Below are 26,425 nucleotides of genomic sequence, written 5' to 3' on the forward strand. Positions count from 1 at the left end.
ATAGATCATCTGCATTTTTTGTTCCTAATTGCCAGCATAATCCACATCTTTTGATTTTACAAAAATGCTGTAAAAAAAAAAAGTCATGAGCCCCTCTATACTACGAGAAGATGATTGATTGTTCACCCAGATTTTGTCAAGTTTAGAAAAAAAAAATCTTTAGAGTGAATTGAATCAAATCCAAATTTTGTGTTTAGTGACAATTCCTAAAAGAGAATGCAATGAAGATTTTCAGTGTAAAACATTTAAGAACCAGTCATGCACATTGTAGGTTTATTAGCACAAAGTAATTATGCTAGTCAATGATGAATGATCTCATATGCAACGCGAGTTGAAACATTGGCAAATTGGGAAAGGAAAGAATAGATTGGGGATACCTATAACTTAAAAGGAGTCATATAATAAACTTGGTGCATGTTCAGTATTCGCTATATTTACAAGACAAGCCATTATTGATGTGGGTTTGTACAAGCAGAGTGAGGACAAATTGGGTTTATGTATTATCTCTCACCAAAATTTAAAAGTTATTATTTGGAGCTTTTAATGAAAATTTTCTGGTAGATATTATTAACACACTTCTAACCTGCCTACCTTCTTGGACTGGACATTGTTGATTTCATTGACGAAGCAATAAAACTGCTACAGAGTCTTTTGCTCCTTCTAGTAACATATATAACCTTCCTTCCTATATGGAATTAATTTCTGCTGACCAATTAGTATTTGTAATAAAAACGGATGGAATATCAAAGAAGCCTTGGGAACAAAATGTGAGACTACATTGATTTAGGAGGCCTTTGAACAGCATGGAAATTTAGCACATGTGCAATTTTTAGTCCCTAAAATATTGGTAGGAACAATTTCGGTCCGCCATGTTATCGTTTTGAAGTAGATTTAGGATGATTGATGAATTTTTTTAAATATTGGTAGAATCTGTTACGTGTGATTACATGTTTGTTAATTTTAAATATCTTAAAAAAGAAGCAAAATAGCGAGTACTCTTCAATAATAAGACCCGTTTACATGATGCCATGTCGGTAACTAATTAATCAAGAGGGAAAAAAAAGAAAATTTGTTAATCTATGTGACGCCCCCACTTCTCCCTAAGGCGAACCAAAGGGTATCCGCGGGACGCCTGCCCAGCTCTCGCCAGGACTCACTACAATCCATCATTTAAAAGCTCGAAATACTTTAAGTAACCTCAATACATAATTAAAGTATTTCAAATATCTCACACTTACAATTATGCAGCTTTCAAGGTTAAATACAACCCAACGGAAAAGGGTACAATAGCCATCCGTTATAATATAACTTAAAGTTTTCAAAAGAAAACAATCTAGTACTACTCACGAGCACCCTTGGTCTCGAACCCTGTAAAAGAAATCCACAACGTGGTATGAGCTACACAGCCCAGTGAGGTTCCAAGACACTCTAACAGTTCAAATAAATCAAGTAAGTTGGGCATATCATATGCATGGTTCAAGGTTACACAATGGCATGTTATCATGAGGTGATAATCATTGTACGGGTAATTTGAGACATTTATCATGGTATGAGACATTTATCATGAGACAGGTATCATGGTATGAGTACATTGGTCAGGTAACAGGTATGGAGCATATCACAGGCATAGCTCAGGATTTCATGTTGGCATTTTAGCATGAAACAATTATCATGATACAAGGTAAACATATACGGTAGGATACGGTGTTCCAGTGGAACTCTGTCGGTCATCTGCACCTTATGACTTCCGGATCCCCTCGGTTTGACTGGCCATCACCTTATCCCTCCAATGGTAATACTCGAGTATACCGAAACGGTGTCCCAAGGTTCCAACCTACCCTACCGAGCCCAGTCCTGGCTCGAGTAGGTTAGTAACGATGAGCAGGGCCCAATTCAGCTTAGAGCTTACAACATGCACAAGTAATCAAGTAATTCGGCAAAAGGTAAAATTCATCATTTGAGTAGGTCGAGTGAGGTAAAGTACACACTCGCCTAACAATGATGGACAACTTCATATAACATGGGATTCATGATAATCAAGTGATCAAGTAAGTTGGTGATTACGTAAGCAGATAATCAAGTAAGCAAGTAGCCGAATAGATTAGAAAACGGTAAGTAAACATGGTTAACGGTAAACGGTTAACGGTGGTAATTACGGTTAATTGGTAGACATATGTCATTTTAATAGGCCACCATTGGCCTTTTTCACTTTTTCCACATAAGAGTCGAGGAGATTCACTCCAACCGACTTATGCTGTCATAGCATAATTAATCATTTAAACACATCATGTAGATATGCTCTCCAAGCATTTCATATCTAATATTTCAAGTAATCACATAAATATGCTCTTTAAGCATTTCATATCGAATAGTTCAAATATACATATTTCAGGTATTTCATGTCGAGTAATTCAAGTATACCTTATTCAGATATGCATGAGTGTGGTAAATACTTAACATATAGCACTTAACACTTAATAATCATGGGTTATGCATGTCATAGACTTATTCCAATTACGTATTCCTATATGGAACACTCACCTATAGCAACAAGAGAGTAATACTCAAACAAATGTCTAGGCGTCCACTTCGAGTTCCTCTTGAAGGTCCCCTTGAGCGCCTGGGCAAATAACCATTAACTATTATACACTATCACTTAGAACCCCTACTTATCAAAGAAGGTTATACAATCTAAGGAGAATTCATTAATTGGGCCTTAATTAATAATAATCGAGGCTCAAGAGTAAAGTTTTAAAGTCTAAAGAGAGAGACTAATATTTTTCATGAAATCGAGTTCAAAATGTTCAATCGGTATTGAGAAAAGAAGGCAAGTTTCCAAAATCTCATTTTCTAAGAAATTGACAAATTTCAGCTTTGGGTGTCAATTTTAGAAAAATCGTATCTTGCACTATGTAGGTCCAAAATTGGAAAGCTTGATACCGTTGGAAACTTCTTCAAAAGCGCTAAAAGTTCCTAGAAGATACTTTTCCATGATTCCAAACAGAAGGTATTCAAAAATTGACTCAAAGTTGCTGCTTGGGACCATTTAGACAGTTTCGGGGTTGGTTTTTGACCATCTTTGAAAATCCAGCAAAATTCACACAATACGAACTAGCCTCCAAAATTTAGAACTCAATTAGAGCTACAATCAAAGTTTAAAACAAAACAAACGGTACAAGAATTGAAGTTTTGAGCGCCAAGATATAGCAGCTCAAAGTTGGCTAAAAATTCCTCCTCGATCAAGAATTTCCAGATTTAAACATGAACTTTGGGACTTTGTTTGAACATCTAAACAGACTCGAAATGGCACCAAATTTGGTATGATTATACTACCATATAAGGGCTATTCCTCTGTCAAATTTCATAGAAAAATATGCACGGAAAGTCACTCAACGAAATCACTCAAGTTTCCAAATTTTTAAGGCAAAGCTGCCTCGTGTATGAAAATTTCCTTTTCTAAACTTTTGACCAAGGGAAGATACCTAAAACATGTCTCGTTTATGATAATCAGGTCTAGCAAGAATTCAAAATACATTTGATAGGTGATTTACATCAAGAATTTCGAAATAACAAGTCCCAAGTCATTGTTAGTTACAAATCTGTCCAAGTGGAAAATTCTATCACTGTAGCTGTTTCAAACTTTGGCCACAACTCACTCAATTCAACTTGGAATTGGGCGTGGTTGATGGCGTTGGAAAGCTCTCTCATAAAGCTGAATTTTCTCAGAAGAAACCATTTTCAAATTCCATTCACAAACAGCTCGTTTTTGAGCATGAAGATACAAGTCCTGTCCTGTCTCCTGGAGAGAAACGAAACAGGACAGTGATTTTCAATCGAATGGTGTTGCTCACTCAAGTGGAACTAGAATGTGCATTTGGTACCAATGGAAAGCTGGGAATGCCTAGTTTCAAATGCCACCAACGGCACTCAATGTTGACATCGGAGTAAAGAGTTATAGCCGATACAAGATGACTGCCTGGGCAATACGGGATTCATTTTCCAGTTTTGCTAACTTTGGAAATCAACTCATTTAACCAACCAAATCATGTTATTTTTCAATGAAATTTTGTACACACTCACAATAACATGTAAACAATATAATCAAGTCATTAGAACCTCAAAATTGTGCACAAAAATGGTCGGACAAGGCAGGGGTAAAACGGTCACTTTTGCTCCAAGCACCTCCTATGATTTTCTACCAACAATACAACATTAATCCACTAATTTAAGCACTAAACCACCATTAAATCCATCATCAAGCATGAGATCAGTCCTCAAGACAAAGGTGGGAGTTCATAGAGCCCACCCATTTCATTTTACACCATAAACAAGCTACCCAAATACAAATACTACCTTATACATGTAAGATGATCTTCATAAAGTAAGATTTAAGTGTTGGATTAACACCTACTTGATTAGAGGATGAAGGCAGAAATTTCGGCCCCTTAGATGCTCAAGAAAACCATGGATAGCAGCTCCTTTTCTTAGCTCAATGGGATCTCTAAATGTTTAGTTAAGTGTAGTTCGAATTTGGAGTGAATTGGAAGAGGTTTGATGAAGATTTGATGAAGGAAAAATGAAGAACTTGGTCTTGTTTTTCCTTGGAGTTGCACGGCTGGAATGAAGAAGGAAAAGAAGAGTTGCACGGCTGTTTGAGGTGATAAAGTGGAGGGTTTTTATCTGGTGTGATGCACCCATGTGAAACTAAAATGTGTGGCTCTCATTGATTCAAAGGTTAACTCTTTTTCCCGCGCGTTTCGTGTTCGATTCCTCTCGAATTTGTTTCACTGGTGCACTAAACCTCTAATGCACTTATATTCATATAAATATTATTCACTCTCAATCGTCCCAAAATAAGGGTCTAAAGTTCCTGAATTTAAATCGCGCGTGTGAAAACGCGTATCTCCAATTTAAGCGCGATAACGCGAAACTTCCGAGAAATTCTTATAACGATAGTACTAATAACTATCACTTGAGTATTTAAACATTAAAATACCGAATTTAGGTCCATTGTACATGTCTCCAATATTCCAAACTTATTGTACTCTCAAGCGGATAAAATCTCCAAGCACTATTCACTATTTTTACTAAACGCGCTCCAGGAAATTAATTCGTGAAATGAGTTACTTTAAAAATATAACGAAGTTATATTACCATGCATTTAGGTCTAATAAGACTAGAAAATATTCCTCGAGGCAAATATCCAATTAAATAATTTATTAAGCCACAAATTAGGCTTAAAAATAATAGTTTTTACGAGTCCTCACAATCTATCTGAAATGTTACGATTTTGTGCTTGGCATAGTCTGGATAGAGTGTAAAAATGAGTTCTATATCAATGAATTGTGTGCTTCAACTAATTTGAGTTTAAAAATTTTCAATTTTTACTAGTTAATTAGTTAGCATATGAATTATTAGTTCTTACTTTTGTTGTTTAAAGTTAGCTACTATTTTGCTTCTTTGTTTTGAAATGTAATTTAATGGACACATAATTAGACGTGACTAAAATATGTTAGTAATTGAAAAAAAATTCTTCAAATGTCCTAAATCTATTAGTAAAATGGATATATTAGGGACCAGATTTGCTCTTGCAAAAATTTTAGGGACCAAAACTACACAATTATGTTATTAATTATATTATTAAATATAAAGAATTGGATTATAACTAAATTATTATATTGTATATATATATGTATTATATATGCATCTATGAATTTAAATATATACATATTTTCGTATATGGGGGATGGGGTGGGTGTATGTTACCCTGCCCCCTGCCCCGTTTTAAGGTAGGGGAAAATTTTCTCCCCCAGCCCTGTCGCATCCTCCTCCCTATTTCTATCCTCATGGACACTTGCCCTTGTTGCCACCCTTAGCTTTAAGTACCCTTATTTTTGAGTAAATTAAACGTAACCTTCTATGGTTCCACTAATTGTCATATAACTACCATAATATTTCAAATAACCTCTATAACATCATTATTTCAAATACTAATAATGTCCTTATTTAAATGATAAAGCGAATAAATGTTTAACCACCTTGGATAAAACCGCAAGAAAATTATGTGGATAAACGTAAAAAAATACAATGAGGCAAAATGCATATTTATTTAAATCATAGAGGGTTAATTGGATTTTATGATTCCATCACACAAGTTTTTGGGAGTGCATTTGGTTTAAACACCTAACCAATGGTGCATTCCTTCCATTTTCTACTTTACATAAAATTACATGAAGGTTATACAACTATTATGAAACTTTAGAGGTGTTATGTGGCATTGAAGAAAATTATAGGGGGATTATATGTAATTTATTCTTTTTTTACATGAATTGTAGGTATATAAATTATTTTAATGCTTTTTCGACAAAATGATATAGAACTTTGGGGGGGGGGGTTGGTCAAATGATGTTGTAATCAATAGAGAGAAATTTGAGAAGGAATATGAGGGTCCAAATCTTATGTACTAGAAACTAGTTTCCTGAATTTTAAAAAAGAAAGTTAATTAGTGATCCTCTCTTCATATTCTTTTTTTTTAAATTTTTAACTCAATAGAACTTAAAATTTGCTAGCGCCATACGTTAATCAAACAAATTGCAAAACCAATCGTTCTTGATTGCCCACATGTTGTTAAACCTTATCTCCAGCATTCGTTCTTGATTGCCCGCCTAATTTACCTAGATTTTGTCACCTTTAGAAGTGAAAATATAGTTTATTAGTTTGATTTTGACCTTTTACTATTGACTATTACTTTTATTGAAAAAACTAATAGTGAAATTTTAACCTAAATCATGAGGAAGCTATATATAGGTTTTTTTCAACCATATGAGAGTTATGTGGTAAAGTACCAAATCATAGGGGATAAAATATAATTTACTTAACTTAATAGGGAAAATGTACTTTTCATCCCCATATGAGAGTTATGTGGTAAAGTACCAAACCATATGAGAGTTATGTGGTAAAGTACCAAATCATAGGGGATAAAATGTAATTTACTTAACTTAATAGGGAAAAATGCACTTTACATCTCCATTATTTAGGATGTTAGACAATTTCATTCCTAAAGTTTGAATCAAAACACATTTCATCCTCATAATTTTATAATTTTGACCAATTTCATCCCTAAAATTTCATGCAAACACATTTCATCCTAATAGTTTCATAAATTTGACTAATTAAGGACAATTGATAGATTGTCAAGTAATTTGAATGAAATATCATCACATGACCATAGAGTACCGAATAGTAAAGTACAAAAAAAAACACTGGATCAACAAAAAAACTCAAAAATTATTTTATAATTCACTTTATTATTTAAAAAATAATAAATTTTTAACCACTGTTACTCTCTTCTTAATCACAAATTGTACAAAAAGTTTGAGAGGAAATGACGTCATGGACAAGAAACAACCCTATTATAGCCAATTGAAGAAATTTTTCAAACAATCCCATTGCAACCAATTGGAGAAAAATATTAACGTGAAAGAAAGAATTTTTAGATTGTCATTTATTATGCAAAATTTTGTTTTGTTGCATCATATATTTTGTTGGAGAAAAATATTAACGTGAAAGAAAGAATTTTTAGATTGTCATTTATTTTGCAAATTTTTGTTTTGTTGCATCATATACATGTTTTTCAAATTGTTTACCTATCATCTAATCTATTTTTTTTATCTCACATATATCATATCATAATTTTTTTTTAAAAAAATCTCTTATTTGAACACACTCATTATTATTTATGTAATTTAATAAAGGGTAAATGTAACGACCCCACCTCCCCCTAAGGCGTACCAAAGGGTTCGGCGGACCGCCTGCCCAGCTCTCGCCAGGACTCACTCACTTACTACATTCCTCAAGTAAATTACAAGGTACAACTCAAATAATACATCCAATTCTCCAAAATTACATATCATAAGCGAAGCGGAAACTAGTTCTAAGCATAAAATATAGATTTACATCCGATTCAATTCCAAATATTTATACAGCCCAAAAGTACATAAACCAAAACCAAAACTAAACTATACAAGATGTACGCCATCCAGCCACCCAAAGATCCAAATACAAGTTCTTCCTTTACCTCGATCCCTGTGGGGAGAAGAAGATAATAGGGGGTGAGCTAGAAGCTCAGCGAGTGACCAGTAAAATCAACAGCCAAGTATATTTCACAATCAAGCATTGATATGATGTCATGATGCAGTAATCAAATGTTCATTTATTGCTCATGTGAGCCAGTGAAATTCTTGTGCTTAAATATCCAATGCTCGTTTAGATCAAGTAACCGTGAAACAGAAGTAAGGAGCCATCGGGCTCCAAAGAATGTGTAAACAATAGTGGAGACATTGGTTCTAAGCACAAGACTTTCCAGGAACTCATTGGAGCCAATTATGTCATGGCACACACCCGAACCCCAAATGATATGCAATGGAGTAATAAATGCAAGAATTAGTTCAAAAGTAACTTTGGGGACAGTCGAGGGATCACTCACTCAAACTATAGTGCTTCACGTAGTCACGTTCAATTATACTCCAGGTTTGGAGTCCAGATCTGCGATAGAAATCCAATTTGAGAACTTTGAAACACGAGTAAGATTTGAAACTTAAACGTTCCGTTCATAAGAATCAACCAATTGAAATTCATTTGAAAGGCATTCGTGAAACACTTGCTCGTTTTTCAAATCATAAGGTTTTTGTAGCATATATACTTGGAAACAATACTTGAGTTAAAAGTACAAGGAAATACAAGTTTACATTGGCCATTATATCTTTTCCTCAAGAGTACAAGTTCGTTTAGGTTTTTAACGTATAACCATCGATAACAAAGTAGCAAAAGTTCTCGCTAGTTCAAGTGGTAATCACTTAACCTTCACTCAAGTTGCAAATATAGTTTTCTAGTTCTCGAGTAAAAATTCGGCAGCATGCCCTTTGTGTTTACCTAATTTTCCAGCCATTTAGGCTTCATTATTTTTCTCAACCAAAACCCAACATCACATATATCAGCAATTCATGACAAGAGCCGTTCCATAGGCTCACAATATCATAATAATAAGATTCACAACGATAGCAAGTGCAGAAATTCAATCTAGCACAAAACAGATTTGACGTATGAAAGCGGAAATAACATATCCGAGGCTACGCTTATCGGATTGAGGTGCAACCTATGCCGTTTCGAAGCTAAGACACAGGGCTACAATGTTCATGAAGGTCACTTAGTCCAGTTTCTAATGTAACTTGGTCAAATTCTCAAAATACTAAACCAGAAACCAATTCATCGGCTGTTTAAACGCAGAACACTGTAATGGTCATAACTCAGTGTACACAAGTCCAAATCATGTGTTCTTAGAGGCATTTTAAAGCTACTTCAGAACACTACAACTTTCATGTTTTGACCCAGAGCTAAATCAGAATGGATCCTGGTCAAAAATCGTGATAAACTGGACCTAACTGCTGAAACGGACTGCTGGGAAATACTTAAAACAGTAGGGGTATTTTGGACTTTTCACGTCCTGCGTTGCTCCGATTGAGCTGAAATTTTGTAGGCACCTATAAAATGCCATTCTCTACAACCTTTCTTCTTTGACCTAAGGCCAAATCAGCCTCTAACACACAGATAAAAATTCGGACAGAATGTGGAGAGAATTTTCCAGATTTTGGAATTTTTGAGTTTCTAGTGAATCTTTCCTTAATTTCTTGGTCCAATCACTACCAAAACACCATATAACACCTCAATTGCAACATATAAACATCATACAATCATTTGGGCAGAATTTCCACAAGCCCTAGTTCATCAAATAAATTGGGGAAAACTACTAAAACATGCTCATCATCCATGATCTCACCATAAAATCAAGTTACTAAGCTTAATTAAACAAGATTAGAAGTGAAACTTGGAGAGATAAACTCTCTTACCTTGAATAAAAGTCACCAAGAGTAGCACAAGCTCTCCCCTTCAAGAATCACACCACAACTCACTAGCTAGTCACTAGAAAACAAGTTTAATCGGTTTACTTCGCTCGATTCCTCACTTATTTGTTGGATTTGGAGATGAAATGAAAGATTTTCCCTTGGAGTTTCTCTTCTTGTTGTTCTCGGCCAGCAGCACCCAAAATGAAGAAGAAAAATGCTAAGTGTTGGAGTTAAATGGTTGGGGTTAGTCTTGGGTAAGAAGCCATGAGGTGGTGACAAGTGTCACCACCACCACCTTTCTTTTTTCTCTTTCCTTCTTGTTATTTCTAGCCTCATAATTTCGGTCAAGGCTGCTACAATATAAGAAGATATTATGTGCAAAAGTCAACAAACTTGTTGGGTAAGAAAAATTGTGGTCAAGCAGTACGTTCAATCGGTAATGCGCGGGACCCGCCGGATCGCGCCGTTTTTCTTAAAAACTCACGTACTAGGTTTTTCACTTCCCATTCACAAACCTTATATCATTGCCACTAGTCACATCTTATTTCTCACTTAAAAGTCACTTTTAATCCCCAAATTAATTCTTACTTTGTACCGAAAATTCATTCGGCTAAAAATCGCGAAAACCCTAATTCCGCTCCAAACTTGAAACCGAAGCGTAAAACCCTATTTTCTAGGTCTATTTACACTTAGAGTGAAATATTTGGGTAGTGGCCTTTGATAAATAATAATTTTCAAATAAAAGGGTATTTTAGTACTTATTGGGCCTTATCGGAAAGCCTTAAAGAGTTGGCTCTTTAAGCTCTTTATGCGGACCGAATTTCTTCCAGATTTATTTGGGCCGGATTCCTCACAAAACTCTATTCACCAGAAATTTTTCCTTTTCTTCTGCCTCGGGGCGTTACAGTAAAATACATAAAACCCCCATGTGGTTAAGGAAATTGATACGAAACTTCCTCATTATTCAAAAACTCCCACATAACCTCCTTGTGCTTTGGACTAATTTGGAAAATGGACGGAAATCATCCAAATTGATGGAAAGATATAAATTTCCTATATTAACCCTATTTACAAACTGAATCAAAGTTTAACTCAAGTCTCAATTAAAGTTTTAAAAACTTTCTTCCTTCATTTGAAACAAAGGTAGAACTAAGGGGCTCATTTGAAATTTTATAAGATGTATCATCTTCTTCAAGGAAATGTCAGAACGTTCTGGGCTTTGCGGTCATTCCGGCTTCATCCTACATACCATCTTCGAGCTTCCTAGCTTCGGAGCTAAGACGCCGCCAAAGAAACAGAGATGGATATCTCGCGGCATGCTCCTAGTTGCTCTTAGTAGATAGCCAGGCTTTATACTTCCCAACGACTTATATTGATTCGTTCCCGGCCTTGAGAAATGCCCCACCGTGCCTTAAGAAGGTCTGATTCTTTGGCAGTTGAACAGGCAGGCGCCAGATCCCGCCCAAGTGACATAGATTTAGCTATTTTAGTGGGGTTCATCCTTCTGTTTCCTCAAATCAAGTTTACTCCGTCAAATGGTTTGATGCCCAATTCTACTTTTTTTCTTGAATTTGAATCACTTCCTCTTTATCGTCATTCTTCTATTTAACTGCGTTCTGGGCTTTGCGGTCATTCCGGCTTCATCCCACATGCCATCTTCGAGCTTCCTAGCTTCGGAGCTAAGACGGAGCCAGGGAACTCAACCCGTCCATTGCCTTATTTGAAGTGGAATCAGCAGCATATTGGCATCAAAGGCCTTCATACCATTCTCTTTGAATGCTCTAGGCACTCAGCCTTTTATACGGTGGATCGGCTGAGGTCTATCGGCCTCGCCTTGTTCACCATCTTTGGATTCCGGCACAGCAGCATACTCGCTACTGTCTCTGCCGCCGAATCAGAATCGATCTCTGAAGGAATGGTACTTGTTGTTGTTGGCGTTGTTTTTCCCAATCCCCTCTCCCTGGAGGGCCGCTATTCTGCTTCTTTGCATTCACGATCAATTGGTGTTACGTTGGGATCAATTGATCGAGAACTTTTTGTCAATTTTTGAGACTATTAGATTGAGAATTTTTATTGTTATTTTGTGCTCTATCTAATTGGAAAATTTTTGGTGTTATTTTGGGATCATTGAGTGTTGAAAGATTGGTGGTAGAGTTGCTGGTGATTGGTGGTGATGGTGGAGCTACTGGTGATCAGTGGCGGTACTGATGATGATTGGTGTTCACTGGAGTCGTTGACCATTTTGGTGTTATTGACCAGTTTGGTTGCGAGCAGGAAAGAAACGGAGAAGGAAAATAAACAAAAAAAAAATTGACAAAACACTGCAAAATACTAAATTGTCCTTGACAATATCACTTGAAACTCCCTTAATAGACGAGCTTATCTCAAACGCCGTTAATTTGGATGATTTCCGTCCATTTTCCAAATTAGTCCAAAGCACAAGGAGGTTATGTGGGAGTTTTTGAATAATGAGGAAGTTTCGTGTCAATTTCCTTAACTACAGGGGGGTTTTATGTATTTTACCCTTTAATAAATAACCGAATTAGGTATTAACAATACAATTATTAACGGGACATGTTAGTCATGTGATGATATTCTGCTTAAATTGGTTAAAAATCATTCAATTGTCCTAAATTGATCAAATTTATGAAAATATGAGGATGAAATGTATTTGCATGAAATTGATTAAAATTATAAAATTACAAGGATAAAATGTGTTTGGACTGAAATTGTTCAACACCCCAAACATTGGGGATGGAAAGCGCATTTTACCCTAACTGAATATTAGCTAGCCCTTACATTGGTAGAGCAAATGGGTCAGTGGTTGCTCTTGACCGCCAACATACTTTTTTTTTTCATTAAGTGTAAGCGGGAGAATTCGAATCCGAAACTTCTCGTTTACACTCCCTCCCCCCGTACCACCCAATCCAACCCACCCCCACGTAGATCATCTACACTTTTGCTCCTAATTGCCAGCATAAACCATATCTTTTGATTTTCCAATAAATACTGCAAAAGAAAAAAAGAAAAAATGACGTGTCCTTGTATACTACTAGAAGATTATTGATTGTGCGCCCAGATTTGTCTAGTTTAGGAAAAAAAAATTAGAGTGAATTGAATCGAATTCAAATTTTGTGCTTAGTGATAATTCCTAAAAGAGAACGAAATATAGATTTTGAGTGTAAAAATATTTTAAGAAATAGTGATACATATTGTAAGTTTATTAGCACAAAGTAATTATAATACTCAATGATGAATGATCAGCAGATTTGGGAAGGAAAGAGCAGATTGGGGGATATTTGATCAACATATCCAACATTCGCTACATTTACCAAACAAACCATATTAATATAGGTTTACATATTATCTCTTATCAAAATTTAAAATTGATCGTTTGCTAAATAAAGATTAAGACACAAAAAGATAAAGAGTAATACTATACAGTACATTAACAAAATCAAGCATTATACACAATACATACAATAAATAAGGAGGTAAGACACAGAAGATGATTAACTTCTCTCACCGTCACGGATGTCGAAGGGGAAAAAATTTACTAATAAAAAATAAAAAACAAAAGCAGTTTTGTCCACAACAGAGAGGGTGCAAACCAGAGAAAGGGGAATGATTTATGTTTTCTTCTTCTTCTTCCCCCATAGCTGGCGCTCTCTCCATTCCCCATCATCTGTATAGCAACCAATGACAATTTCAGGAATGTGTGCGATTCTTCTGTAATCTTCACTTTCTTCCTTCTGATTCTCTACCTTTTCTATCATTTCAGAACTCATCTCATACAAATACAGCCCTTGAAGATGGCTCAAGTGCTGAATACCCAAAGGTAACTCATCTAGTAATGGAAGTTGTTCCAGAATGAGTTCATGGAGACGAGGCAATGCACCCTCCTCCACTCTCATCCATCTCAACCCTTCCATTCTCTTTAGGTGCAACTTCTTCAGATTGAGGAACCCTCCAGCTTGGAAACACAACCCTTCTCCCTGGTAAGATCCACAGAAATTAATTTTACCCAAATTCGGCAAATGTCGGAGGGATTCAAGCGTATCCTCATCACCCCTTAACCTGCTCCAATTCAAATCTATTCTTACCAAGCCGTGAAGATGAGCTACCCATTGTGGCATCTTTTCTAAGCGGCTACACAAAATCAGCAGATGAAGAGATTGAAGAAAAGAAGAAGAAGAAAAGGAAGAAGGATGATGATGATTTAGATCGATTATCTCATGATCATGATCACCTTCTCCAATTGATTCAATGCTTAATCTATGGAGACTGGTGAGGTTGGCAAGGGAGGAGCAGAGCTCCTTTCCATCTTCTCTTCTTAACTTTGTAATACCTAATTCTCTTAATTGGGTCAGCTTTCCTATCTCCTTGACTACTGCAGATCCACTACCAGCATCTATGTTATCCAATATTTCTAGGGCAAGAAGCGCTCCCATATTCGAGGGAGCTTTAAATCCATGAAATCCATAATCATCATCGGAAGAATCAACTTGTTGATATACTTTGAGAACCCGAAATTTTTGCAGCTTTAGGATTTCCATGGGTAATTCCCTAACTCTTGTGTCAGCCAAATTCAGATACTCCAAATGTTGAAGCTTGCCAATGGCTTTCGGGACTCTCTCCACTCTCGTACCCCCTAGGTGTAGATACTTGAGATGAAACATCTTGAAAATCTCATTTGGTATTTCCTCCTGGGTCTCTTGACCACCCAAATCCAAAACCTTTAACAGCTTACTACTCCTTAAAACATCAGATAACAACAGTTTGAATAGTAGCGGGCTCATGGATCCAAATGTAACGAACGACTGAAGGTGGTCAAAGCAGTAGCTTCTTCTTTGTTGGTGGTCCTCCTGGGTGTTGTTACTACTACTAGTATGGAGTACTAGACGGCGTACCTTGTCGGACGGCCGCATCATTGGTTGTCCAGTAGTAATTGTGACCATGTTTTGTTCCCTTGACTTGAGAACAATAACTTCTCTCAACAGGTCATGGATTCGACAATTGTCGGGTAATCCTTCATAATACACCTTAGTCACTTGAATTAGGCTTCGATTGACGAGTTCACTAAGACAACCCCAGGCTACATCTTCAATACTCATTCCTTCTCTCCATTCTACGAACCTTTCAGCAATCCACAAATTAATGAGTCTATAGCATTGTATTTCGTAATCCTTTGGGAAGATACTTGTGTACAACAGACACGTCTTTAAATGCCCAGGCAAATCATTATAACTGAGAGAAAGTATCCTTTTAACTCTGTCCAGCTTACCAGTGCCTTCTAATTCACCCCCAAGACTGCGTTGAACCATCTCCCATTCCTCTATTCTGTTTACATCTTTCAAAGCCAAAAACCCACTGATTGCAAGAATTGCAAGGGGCAAGCCCTCACATTTTTCCAGTATACCTTTGGCAACATCCGTCAAATGGCCAGGGCAACTATTTCCCTTAAAGATCTTGTTACAAAACAGGGTCCACGAATCTTCAAAGGACAGTGGCTCCATTCTGTGGATGTAGCCTAGAGATTCTGTACAAGAGGCAAAGGCTACATCAACTTTTCGAGTTGTTAGCATGACACGGTTGCCGTGGCTGCTCTTGGGCAGCGCAAATTTGATGGTATTCCAAAATTCCACGTCCCATACATCATCAAAAACAATTGCATACCTTCCAGCTTGTTGAAGAAAATCTTTGACAAATTCTTTCAGCTCGGTGATATTCAAAGACTCGATCGATTGTGGGACTGGTTTCCTCCCTTCCTTGTGCAAGTGCCGAATCAAGTCTTTCAGGAGGTACTGAAAGTCACATGTTTGAGAGACAGTTACCCAAGCACGAGCTGGGAAATGCCTTCTGACTTCAAGATCCTCATGGACTTTTTTCACTAGGGTAGTTTTTCCAAGTCCTCCCATACCAACCACTGAAACAACTTTTAGTTGGTAATCATCCCCTTGGAGGAGCTGAGAAATTAGATGTTTCTTGGGCTGGTCAATGCCAACTAATTTAGCTTCTTCCACAAGCAGTGCGTCATCTCTGCTATAGCGCCAGGTTGTGTTGTTCACAGCAGAAAGTGAGTTGGTCACTTGGGCACAGATACCATATTCGGATTGGTATCTTTGATGACCTTCAGAAATACTTTCGATTCTGGACTTGATGCTTTGTATTTCGCTGGCAACTCGATGACGAGCTCTCAAATTCTTGATGGAGCTGAAAATTCTCCGAACAGAGCCGTAGAATCCTGTTGTGCGATGCCGGGCAAAGCGAGCTACAAATTCATCAAGAATGTCTTCAGTGTCATAAGCTGCTTCTAGCACTTGCTTGATCCATTCTTGGAGCTGTTGAATTCAAAGTCTTGAATTCTTCAAGCCTTAATTGTTGACTTTTCTAAGGCCAACAATTGTTGAATTTGGTGGCCTAATATCTGTCCTACATCGGTGGGATTATTGGAAGAACCTTAGCTTGAGAGCTATAAATAGCTCTCAAGTCCTTCCAATTAAATTGTACCAAGAACAACAAAGAATTACCCATAAGGATTTTGTAATTCTTTGTATTCTTTCTTCTCTCCTAAATTATAAAAGCAGGTCGCTTGAGTGGTGCTCGGAGAGTAGGCAAAATTGGCCGAACTCCATTATCAATTTTTCGGGTGCGTTCTTTCCTTATCTCTTTTATTTGTTCCGCATTATTTATTAGTCTCTTTTCTATTGTAGTATAGTATTCAATATATTTGTCGGGTATATTTGTAGTGTTTTATACGGTTCATTTGGGTGTATTTTTCTTATTCGTGTGTACGTATTATTTATGTATACACGGGTATAGTTGTGATAATACACCGTGCACGTAAGTTCTGTCTAGGAGACTGGGTTTTAAGTGGGACCGCTTGTGACCCCTCCAGCCTTTCCTGGAAATTTACTTGGAATGGTAATTCTGTCTTAGGAGATTGTTTCGACGATCTTTCCTGAGAATTACTGAATCGGTTTAATCACTAGTTGTATTTTTGAGTGGGAAATTACCCGATTTCCCCAACAAGCCTGGGTTGAGCATCTTCTTCTTTTGCTTCTGCCTCTCTCAGGAAAGCTCTCATGTGCCCCAACTCATCCATGATGAATTGCACCTCTTGCCGAAGCCCTCCCAATAGTCGTCCCTCCTCGCGCAGAAAAGTTGAGAGTTGACGCAGCACAAAAGAGAGAACTGTTTCTGCCATTTTCAGTCTTTCTTTCTAACTTAAGAATGTTGGGGAAGGCGGCTTCTGGTTTATAGGACAGTCCACTTCTTGTATCTTGAAAGGAAGAAGGAAGAGTAGGTTATAGATTCATAAGCTGATGAACTTTGATACTATATGGTGCAGTATACATCACAAACAAAAACCGCGTCAAACAGAAAAAGAAAGAATTAACCAATTAGAAGAAACTAAAGCAAGAAACAGGATGGAAATTGAAGACAAGAAGATAGGCAGCAAGGTGAGTTTGAAAGACGAAGCTGCCTTACCTGCTTACAATACAAAATCGTTGAAGCTATTAAGAAGATCAGCCTTCAGCTTCAGGACCTTCTTTCAACTGTGGGTCCTTCGGTAGGATAAAGATGAAGAGTGACTACCGCAGCATCGTGCAAAGGCAATGATGTCGAATTATTTAACAAGGGAAGGAATAAAGCAATGGTGTCTGACCAAGTTTTCGGTATGGACATGAACGCGTTTTTTATGTAGTTAATAAAGAGGAGAGAGCACAAGAGAATGAGATCTACTTTAAATAAAGAAAACCCCAAAATGAAAATGACAGTTCTGACTGAAATGGAAGCCAGCTATGAGTTTTCCCGGAACATGTGATGCAGAGGAAGGAGTTGAACAGAAAAGGCAACTCAAGACCTAAGTTCAATTGACTAGCAATAGCAATAACTTACAGTTAAAGTGCAATTGTTCAATCATATCTTCATTTTTGGTGAAGAATGGGAAGGTGGATACATAGGTGAGAGCCAAAAACCCCATTTTGGAAACCGGAAATAAATTACTTTAGTCATTCAATAAGAAGTAGGTCTAGAATTACAAGAGAACTATCTAAATACTGCATATCATTTCTTTTTTTTTTTTCCCCCTTTGATTATACTCAGTTTTTCTTTTGGCAAAACCCCAAGTTGGGGGAGGGAACTCAGTTATATAAACATAGTTATACATATTTTAAAATTCATAGTAAAAGTTCACATGAAGTGTACAAATTCACTCAAAACTATGGGTTATAAAAACAAACATTAAATGTGCATTTTCATATTCTTTCATGAGTATACGTGATTTTTTTAATTTGAATCACTGATTTTGCGCACATAATCTTAATTTTATTAGTCTGTGAACATTAGGTGGTTGGCCTGTCCTTCCGCTCTCACGATGTGCTGATAAAAAGATGAATATGCTGTGACTGATGATGTTTCAACTACACCTCTCTCAGTTTGTGTTTTCTAATTTTAAAAATTTTTAATTGATATATCAAGTAAAGATTTTCTTTTTCCTTTTTTTCCCCTGGCTTTCTAGACAAGGTTGAATGTGAAGAAAGAAGTGAGAATGAAAATATTGGAGATGGATAAAATTAAATGCTCAGCATAAGACAATTGAGGTAACGTTTAAGTGTTTAACTACTGAGCCAAATCTCATCACCACCATCTTATCATGTCTAATTAGTCTTTTAGTTCCTTGTAATGTTAAAAAAAAAAAAAATGGAACCAAATGGGAGCATGGAATCTGTCCTTTTGCAGGAATAATTAATTTGTGGGAAAATCTTGCTGCATATCTGCATGTACTAAATAAATATTGACTATAGTAAGCGAGAGTGTATCCTTGTAAAGAAGATTTTTATGTAGGGATACGAAAAAAGAGAAATTTGAAACATGTGGTTGGATTGGTTTTTCCTGAGTTTAAAGAGTCATAGGCTAAAAAAGTAGTAGTAATTCAATTCTTTTTTCAAATCCTAGTTCAAAGCCATAATTAACTATTGTACAGTCATAATTTGGAATCAAATGTGATCAGGTGCATTATTCGAGCTACTGTACGTATGTGAAACAAAAGAAGAAATAAAGTCACAAAGTTTTCCTAGTGATCAATAGTACGTACTACTGCTTCCTAGAAACAACATAAGAAAGGAGATAGAGAGAGACACTATCGATATATAAAGTTCTGTCAATATTTGTCATTTATATATATATATTTTTACTATAGATGAATTGTTAAAGCCATGTGGGAAAATTAAGAATGGAATTACACTAATGTGTTTCATTCCAAAGCTAATTGTATTGTCAGAAATTAAATAATTCTATTTCATAATTTAAAATAAAATTTGATGCAATAAAAATTCTTTTTTTGAATATGAGACCTTGATTATGACAATACATGAATACCCTCAATGATATTAGAAAGTGCATTCAAATTTAGGGACTGACATAGTCCTAATTATTTTGTAAGAAGAGTAATCTTGAAAAGAAATAACTTAACACTAAACCATCAATACAAGCTCACTCTTTTAGCAAAGACTAGTTGGGACGGCCTGCGCGTTGCGCAGGAGGGCGAATATTTCCCGTGTTAAGTTGCACAAGTTTTAGTTATTGTATATTTGTTGTAGTATAGAGAATTATATAGGTGGTATAAGTTTGGCTTGAATTATAAAATAATAGTGCGGTAAATTGGTTGGGTGAATATAGTGTTAATAGTTTGTGAAGTATGAAGGATATTTTGTAATATAATGGTTAATAAAGTACTATAATTGAGACAATGCAGTGTCAACATTTTGTGTGGTATGATTTGTATAAATTATGTGGTTTGGGTGAGATAATTATAAAGATACCCATTTATATTTATGTATATCTCTATTACTCACTAAGTTCCATAAATATGGGCCTATTTCTTTTTTTTTTTTGCACAAATTAAAACATTTAATCAATATAATCACAAGAATTGCTTTTCTTTCATTTTTTTGTATAATGTCACTCACTAATATTAGATCATTAATCCACATTAAGAGCCATGTATTATTACATTGTTTTTGAAATTTACAATACTTTAATTTTTTTAATGTAAGAAACAATGTAATTAATGTTGCATGTTTGACTAAAAGAATAATAAAAAAATAGCATACAACATTGCTTTTCAATTTAGAGTAATTTAGAGCCATTAGGAAAAATGAATATATACACATTAAATTTAGAGCCATTAGGAAACATTTTACAATAATTATATATATACATTAAATATGGATATTTATCTAACAATATAAAAGCGAGAGTTGCCCCATGAACAATATTTTTTTGTCAAGCGGTTATCCTGCAATTGTTATTGGATGCCCGGACTATTAGTAAATAACATATTAATTATTCTTTTCTATAGAACGAAAAATAAGAATAAAAACAAGGGCATTAAAAATTTGTAATAATTATATAGAGTAATACGGATATATAGACTAATATATCTTTATAATTGTATGTTTTAAAAAATAGTAGGATTAGAAACCATTTTTAGTCCATGACACCTTAACCGATTTTGGTTAATTGTGATAACAATGTTGGACGTCATTTTTTTTTTTTTACTGCTGTTCAACTTTTGGGAATCATTCAGTCAAAAGCTACTACTGAACATGCTAAACAATCACTGTATTCAACAATTTTACAGAGCACTATTTTATTTCTTTTTTTGCAATATATGCATTCATTTTTTTCCAAACAATTTTTATTTCATGTCGTACTAATAAAATCTATTTTTTAAAGTCATTAAAGCCAATAATAATTTATTAATTATTTCCTCAATAATTGTGTAATTACAGAACACTCAACATTAATTAGATTGTTTCTTACATTAAAAAAATAAAGTACTGTAAATTTCAAAAATAATGTAATAATACATGGCTCTTAATGTTGATTAATGATCTAATATTATTGAGCGGCATTTTACAAAAATATGAAAGAAAAATAATTGTTGTGATTCTATTGATTAAATGTTTTAATCTGTGCAAAAAAAAAAAGAAGGAAAAAACCAACAAATACAGTGATTATCAAGAATAAGAAACAGATAGAAATGCGTGAAACCTCAGAATAAAATTAGAAAAAATATATTAATCCAACTTGATTATCAATTTTTATTTTTAGCCCAGATTATTTGTATGATTCTTGAGCTTTATCTGACTGAATTAGAGAAAATCTATACAAGTTCAGAAGCTTAACTGCTGCGACCCTTTATTGCTCTTCGTATAGATACATAGAAAGTTATGCCTTTGCCTTTCTTTTTTTTCGTTATTATGCTTTGGTTTTCAGCTGAGATTTCATCACCGTAGCATTTGACCAGAAGGATGACTGGAGGCTTCTCAATGACCAAAAGACCAAAACGCCCCTCAAAGTCACAAAAATAGCAACATAACCGCTTGACCAAAATTCACTATTCATTTGGCAACTCTCTCTTTTATTATATAACTAGTTGGGACGGCCTGCGCGTTGCGCAGGAGGGCGAATATTTCCCGTGTTAAGTTGCACAATTTTTAGTTATTGTATATTTGTTGTAGTGTAGAGAATTATATAGGTGGTATAAGTTTGGCTTGAATTAGTTCAGATAATATAGTGTTGATATTTTGTATGATATGATTAGTATAGATTATGTGGTGTGGGTTAAGTAGTTGAACTCACTAAGTTCCATAAATATGGGCCTATTTCCTTTTTTTTTTGCACAAATTAAAACATTTCATTAATATAATCACAAGAATTATTTTTCTTTCATATTTTTGTATAATGTCGCTCACTAATATTAGATCATTAATCCACATTAAGAGCCATGTATTATACATTGTTTTTGAAATTTACAAACTTTAATTTTTTTAATGTAAGAAACAATGTAATTAATGTTGCATGTTTGACTAAAAGAATAATGAAAAAATAGCATACAACATTGCTTTTCAATTTAGAGTAATTTAGAGCCATTAGGAAAAATGAATATGTACACATTAAATTTAGAGCCATTAGGAAACATTTTATAATAATTATATATATACATTAAATATGGGTATTTATCTAACAATATAAAAGTGAGAGTTGCCCCATGAACAATATTTTTTTGTCAAGCAGTTATCCTACAATTGTTATTGGATGCCCGAGCTATTAGTAAATAACATACTAATTATTCTTTTTTATAGAACAAAAAATAAGAATAAAAACAAGGGCATTAAAAATTTGTAATAATTATATAGAGTAATATGGATATATAGACTAATACATTTTTATAATTGTATGTTTTAAAAAGTAGTAGGATTAGAAATCATTTTTAGTCCATGACACCTTAACCGATTTTGGTTAATTGTGATAACAATGTTGGACATCTTTTCTTTTTTTTTTTTTTTACTGCTGTTCAACTTTTGGGAATCATTCAGTCAAAAGCTACAACTGAACATGCTAAACAATTACTGCATTCAACAATTTTACAGAGCACTATTTTATTTCATTTTTTTTTTTGCAATATATGCATTCATTTTTTTCCAAATAATTTTATTTCATGTCGTAGTAATAAAATCCATTTTTTAAAGTCACTAAAGCCAATAATAATTTATTAATTATTTCCTCAATAATTGTGTATTTACAAAACACTCAATATTATTTAGATTGTTTCTTACATTAAAAAAATTAAAGTAGTGTAAATTTCAAAAACAATGTAATAATACATGGCTCTTAATGTAGATTAATGATCTAATATTAGTAAGCAGCATTTACAAAAATATGAAAGAAAAATAATTATTGTGATTATATTGATTAAATATTTTAATTTGTGCAAAAAAAAAAGGAAAAAACCAACAAATACAAAAGCCAACAAATTTGCCCTCAAAGTTGCCCAAAATTATCTTATAAGCGCTTGACAAAAAATTCACTATTCATAAGCCAACTCCCTCCGAAAAATAATTGTTGTGATTATATTGATTAAATGTTTAAATTTGTGCAAAAAAAAAAGGGAAAAAGCCAACAAAAGCAAACAAATACAAGAGCCAACAAATTTGCCCTCAAAATTGCCCAAAATTACGCTATAACCGCTTGACCAAAAAGCACTATTCATCCTCCAACTCCCGCTTTTATTATATAGATATTGATTAAATGTTTAAATTTGTGCAAAAAAAAAAAAGGAAAAAGCCAACAAAAGCAAACAAATACAAGAGCCAACAAATTTGCCCTCAAAGTTGCCCAAAATTACGTTATAACCGCTTGACCAAAATTGCACTGTTCATCCTCCAACTCCCGCTTTTATTATATAGACTAGTGAGACGGCCTGCGCGTTGCGCAGGAGGACTAATATTTCCCGTGTTAATTGTTTTTTGTTGTATGAGTTTATTAGTATATATCTCTGTTATTATTTAATTCATGCGGATCATTAGGGAATTATAATTTTTGTTAAAAGTTAACTATTATGAAATATATAGAATGCATGAGACCAATAATATATAGAATGCATAAGGATAAATTAGAAAATTGTATAAGGTTATTTTACATTTGGATCAGGATAATTAGAAAATTGTAAAGTGAATCATTTCCAAAGAGTATTAATCATTATTGACACAAAAAATAGGGGATCTTGAAAATCAATTAAACACTTGAACCATAGAACTTGACACTGCTAAAAATTAATCACCACATGTCACAATAATAAAACCCATTTTTTAAAGTTACTAAAGCCAACAATAGTTTATTAATTGTTTCCTCAATAATTGTGCATTTATAGAACACTTAACAAATTTATTCTATGTTAACCCAACAATAATTTATTAATTGTTTCCTCAATAATTGTGCATTTACAGAACATGTATCAATTTTATTTCATGTCACAGTAATAAAAGCCATTTTTAAAGTCACTAAAGCCAACAACAATTTATCAATTATTCCCTTGGTAATTTTGCATTTCCAGAACACTTCAAAAGCAAATAATTAACCACAAAAAATCAACTTTCATAGGTTTCACTTTTTATACCACCAATTATGAATTCAGTCAACATGTCCAATAAATACATCAAAACTATAGCAGCTGTTAAAAAACAAACAAATAATTGATGAAAATAGCCCTAACATCCAATAACAATTGCAGGATAACCGCTTGACAAAAAAAACCACTGTGCATAGGGCAACTTTTCCTTTATATTGTTAGATATGTATATCTCTATTACTCACTAATTTCAATAAATATAGGCCTATTTCTTTTTCCATTAATATTAGATCATTAATCCACAGTAAAAGACGTGTATTATTACATTATTTTTCAAATTTCGAGTACTTTAATTTTCAAATGTAAGAAATAGTCTAATTAATGTTACATGTTTAAATAAATAATATAAAAAGATCAGCACACAATATCGCTTTTCAATTTACAGCAATTTAGAGCCATTAGAGAAAACAAATATGTTAAAAAATTTTATAATAATTATATATACACTAAACATGGATATATTAGTAAAATAACAAACTAATTATTCTTTTAAAAAGGAAATAGACTCATAATGTAGCACACATAGAAGACAAAAGTAAGCTCATGTTTATAGAATATATATATATATATAGAATGAAAAGTATAATAATAAAAATAAGGGAATTAAAATTTTTCCAATAATTATATAAACTAAATATGTATATATAGACTAATATATATCCTTCTAATTGTATGTTTGAAAAAGCTATAGAATTAGAAACCATTTTTAGTTGAAACGTATATGGCATCTTAACCAATTTTGCTTACTTATATGACGATAATGTTGGACTTGTTTTTTTTTCCCTCTAGCTCAAGAATTACAGCATAATCGCTTGACCAAAATGGAGCTATTCATTATCCAATTCTCCCTTTTATATATTTAGATTAGATATATATATATTGGAGAGCCTGATAGAGATTTTCTTCTTTTTTTTTTCTTTTTTTTATGGTTTTCTTGGTGAGGCGGCCCGGGGTGGGTTGTATTGGAGAAGATAAAAGGGCATATGGCAGAGCTCTAAAACAAGGCCTGCAGCATTACTTACAATAGAGAGCGTACAGGTACAGCTCTCTTTTGTGAGTCCTAGCCCGTGTAGCCCACATAGCACAATAATACAGCTAACAAGCCTCAGTCACAGCCAGACCTTTTTATTGCCACTGGCCATTTGGTCTAGTGGTCATCACCATTAAAGGTGATGCTGGAGGTCAGGGGTTCAATCCCTGCCTCCCACAAATTTGTCACAATTTGTGGCGGTCTTAATTGACCTTCATCGATGGAGTCTGTACTCACATCGAACCCCCTCCCTTTCCCCTTAGACTAGGCTAGATTAGGTTATAGGACATCTATCGTTTCGATAAAAAAAAAAACAGCCAGACCTTTTTATTGAAATATAATGCCAAGAGCCATCTTAATAATTGTTAATGTCTTTTTCCAGCAAAAGAGAATCAATGAAATAGCCAGCTTAACCGATTCTTCCTAAAGCCAGAGCCAGCCACATGACAAAAGACCAAAATGCCGCTTGACAATTGCCCTCAAAGTTGCCCAAAATTACGTGATAACCGCTTGACCAAAATTGCACTGTTCATTATCCAACTCCCGTTTTTATATAGTTAGATATAGATATATATTAGATACAGATATTAATAAAAGTCAAGATATATTGATGAATCTTTGTAATTAATAATGAACACGATGTTGACAAAAAAAAGTCAATGGCAGTAGGCAGAAAAGCAGGCATCAATGTGCACCATGTTGAAGGTAACCATGGTATAGATATAGATATTTGTAATTAACAAGGTATACCGTGTTGATCAATAAAAGTCAACGGCGGGTAATCACAGAGGAGCTAGAAACCAAAATGAAATGAAGGAGATCAGTAAATTAATCACAAGATGCCCTGAACTTATAAGGAAGACAATTAGTGCAATAATACACCATATTTTATAGATGGGAATCTGCAAGTGGTGGAGTCGGGTAAGAAAAATTAAGACTCTGCTGATGCAATTGTTGGGCTCCAAGCTTCAAAATAATGCACTGATGAGAATAATGAGTTGGAGCCAGCAAAATGAATTCGATCATTTGCAGTATGATTATTGTGGTTATTTATTAGTGTGAACACGCGTGATTGGAATGAGCATTTGTTTATTTATGCAGAAAAAGTGATATTGTTAACGTTATTTTTTCTAAATAGCAGCTCGCACAACTAATTCTAATGCTTCGCCCAAATTAAAAAATAGCTTTTCACTATTTTAGCATAGATATAGATATAGATACTTGCAATGCTTTTTCGGCTAAAATGAGGTTGTACTTTATTACTCTTATTATTATGTTTTTCTTTTGGTCAAATGATGTCGTACTCAAATAGAGAGGAATTTGCCAAGGAATATAAGGGTTTGAAGAAGCACGGGACTTCCCCTGACCGAGCTGACCTGGTGAGCTCGGTGTGCCGATGGAAGAGCTGGTCCCAATCCTGCAAAACAAACAAGGGTAAACTAGCAGTGGGGGCCCGAGGGTTGTCCCCGAGGGCGCTCCGACGGTCAAATTAGTTCCTGGCCGGCGGACGGA

General features: G+C 34.6%; 1 protein-coding gene and 1 long non-coding RNA gene across 2 annotated transcripts; both read right to left on the reverse strand.

The window, feature by feature from the left end:
- Positions 1-1,169: 1,169 nt before the first annotated feature.
- LOC113703463 (uncharacterized) lies at positions 1,170-4,656 on the reverse strand. The gene is made up of 3 exons (XR_003451456.2): positions 4,412-4,656; positions 2,542-2,620; positions 1,170-1,368 (listed from the first exon to the last, which is right to left on the reverse strand). It is a non-coding gene; the product is annotated as an uncharacterized lncRNA (long non-coding RNA).
- An 8,875-nt stretch (positions 4,657-13,531) lies between these two features.
- Positions 13,532-17,109, reverse strand: LOC113703788 (disease resistance protein RPM1-like). Its single transcript, XM_027225268.1, has 2 exons — positions 16,933-17,109; positions 13,532-16,243 (listed from the first exon to the last, which is right to left on the reverse strand). The coding sequence occupies exons 1-2, from the start codon at positions 17,107-17,109 to the stop codon at positions 13,532-13,534; spliced, it is 2,889 nt and encodes a 962-aa protein (XP_027081069.1).
- Between the last annotated feature and the right edge of the window lie 9,316 nt (positions 17,110-26,425).

Source organism: Coffea arabica, chromosome 8e (genome assembly GCF_036785885.1).
Source record: "Coffea arabica cultivar ET-39 chromosome 8e, Coffea Arabica ET-39 HiFi, whole genome shotgun sequence".
NCBI lineage: Eukaryota > Viridiplantae > Streptophyta > Magnoliopsida > Gentianales > Rubiaceae > Coffea > Coffea arabica.

Coding starts and splice junctions, on each gene's coding strand:
- LOC113703788 (XM_027225268.1), bottom strand. CDS start 17,109: ATGGCAGAAACAGTTCTCTCTTTTGTGCTGCGTCAACTCTCAACTTTT. Junction 16,244..16,932: donor AAGATGCTCAACCCAGGCTT/GTTGGGGAAATC, acceptor TGAATTCAACAG/CTCCAAGAATGGATCAAGCA.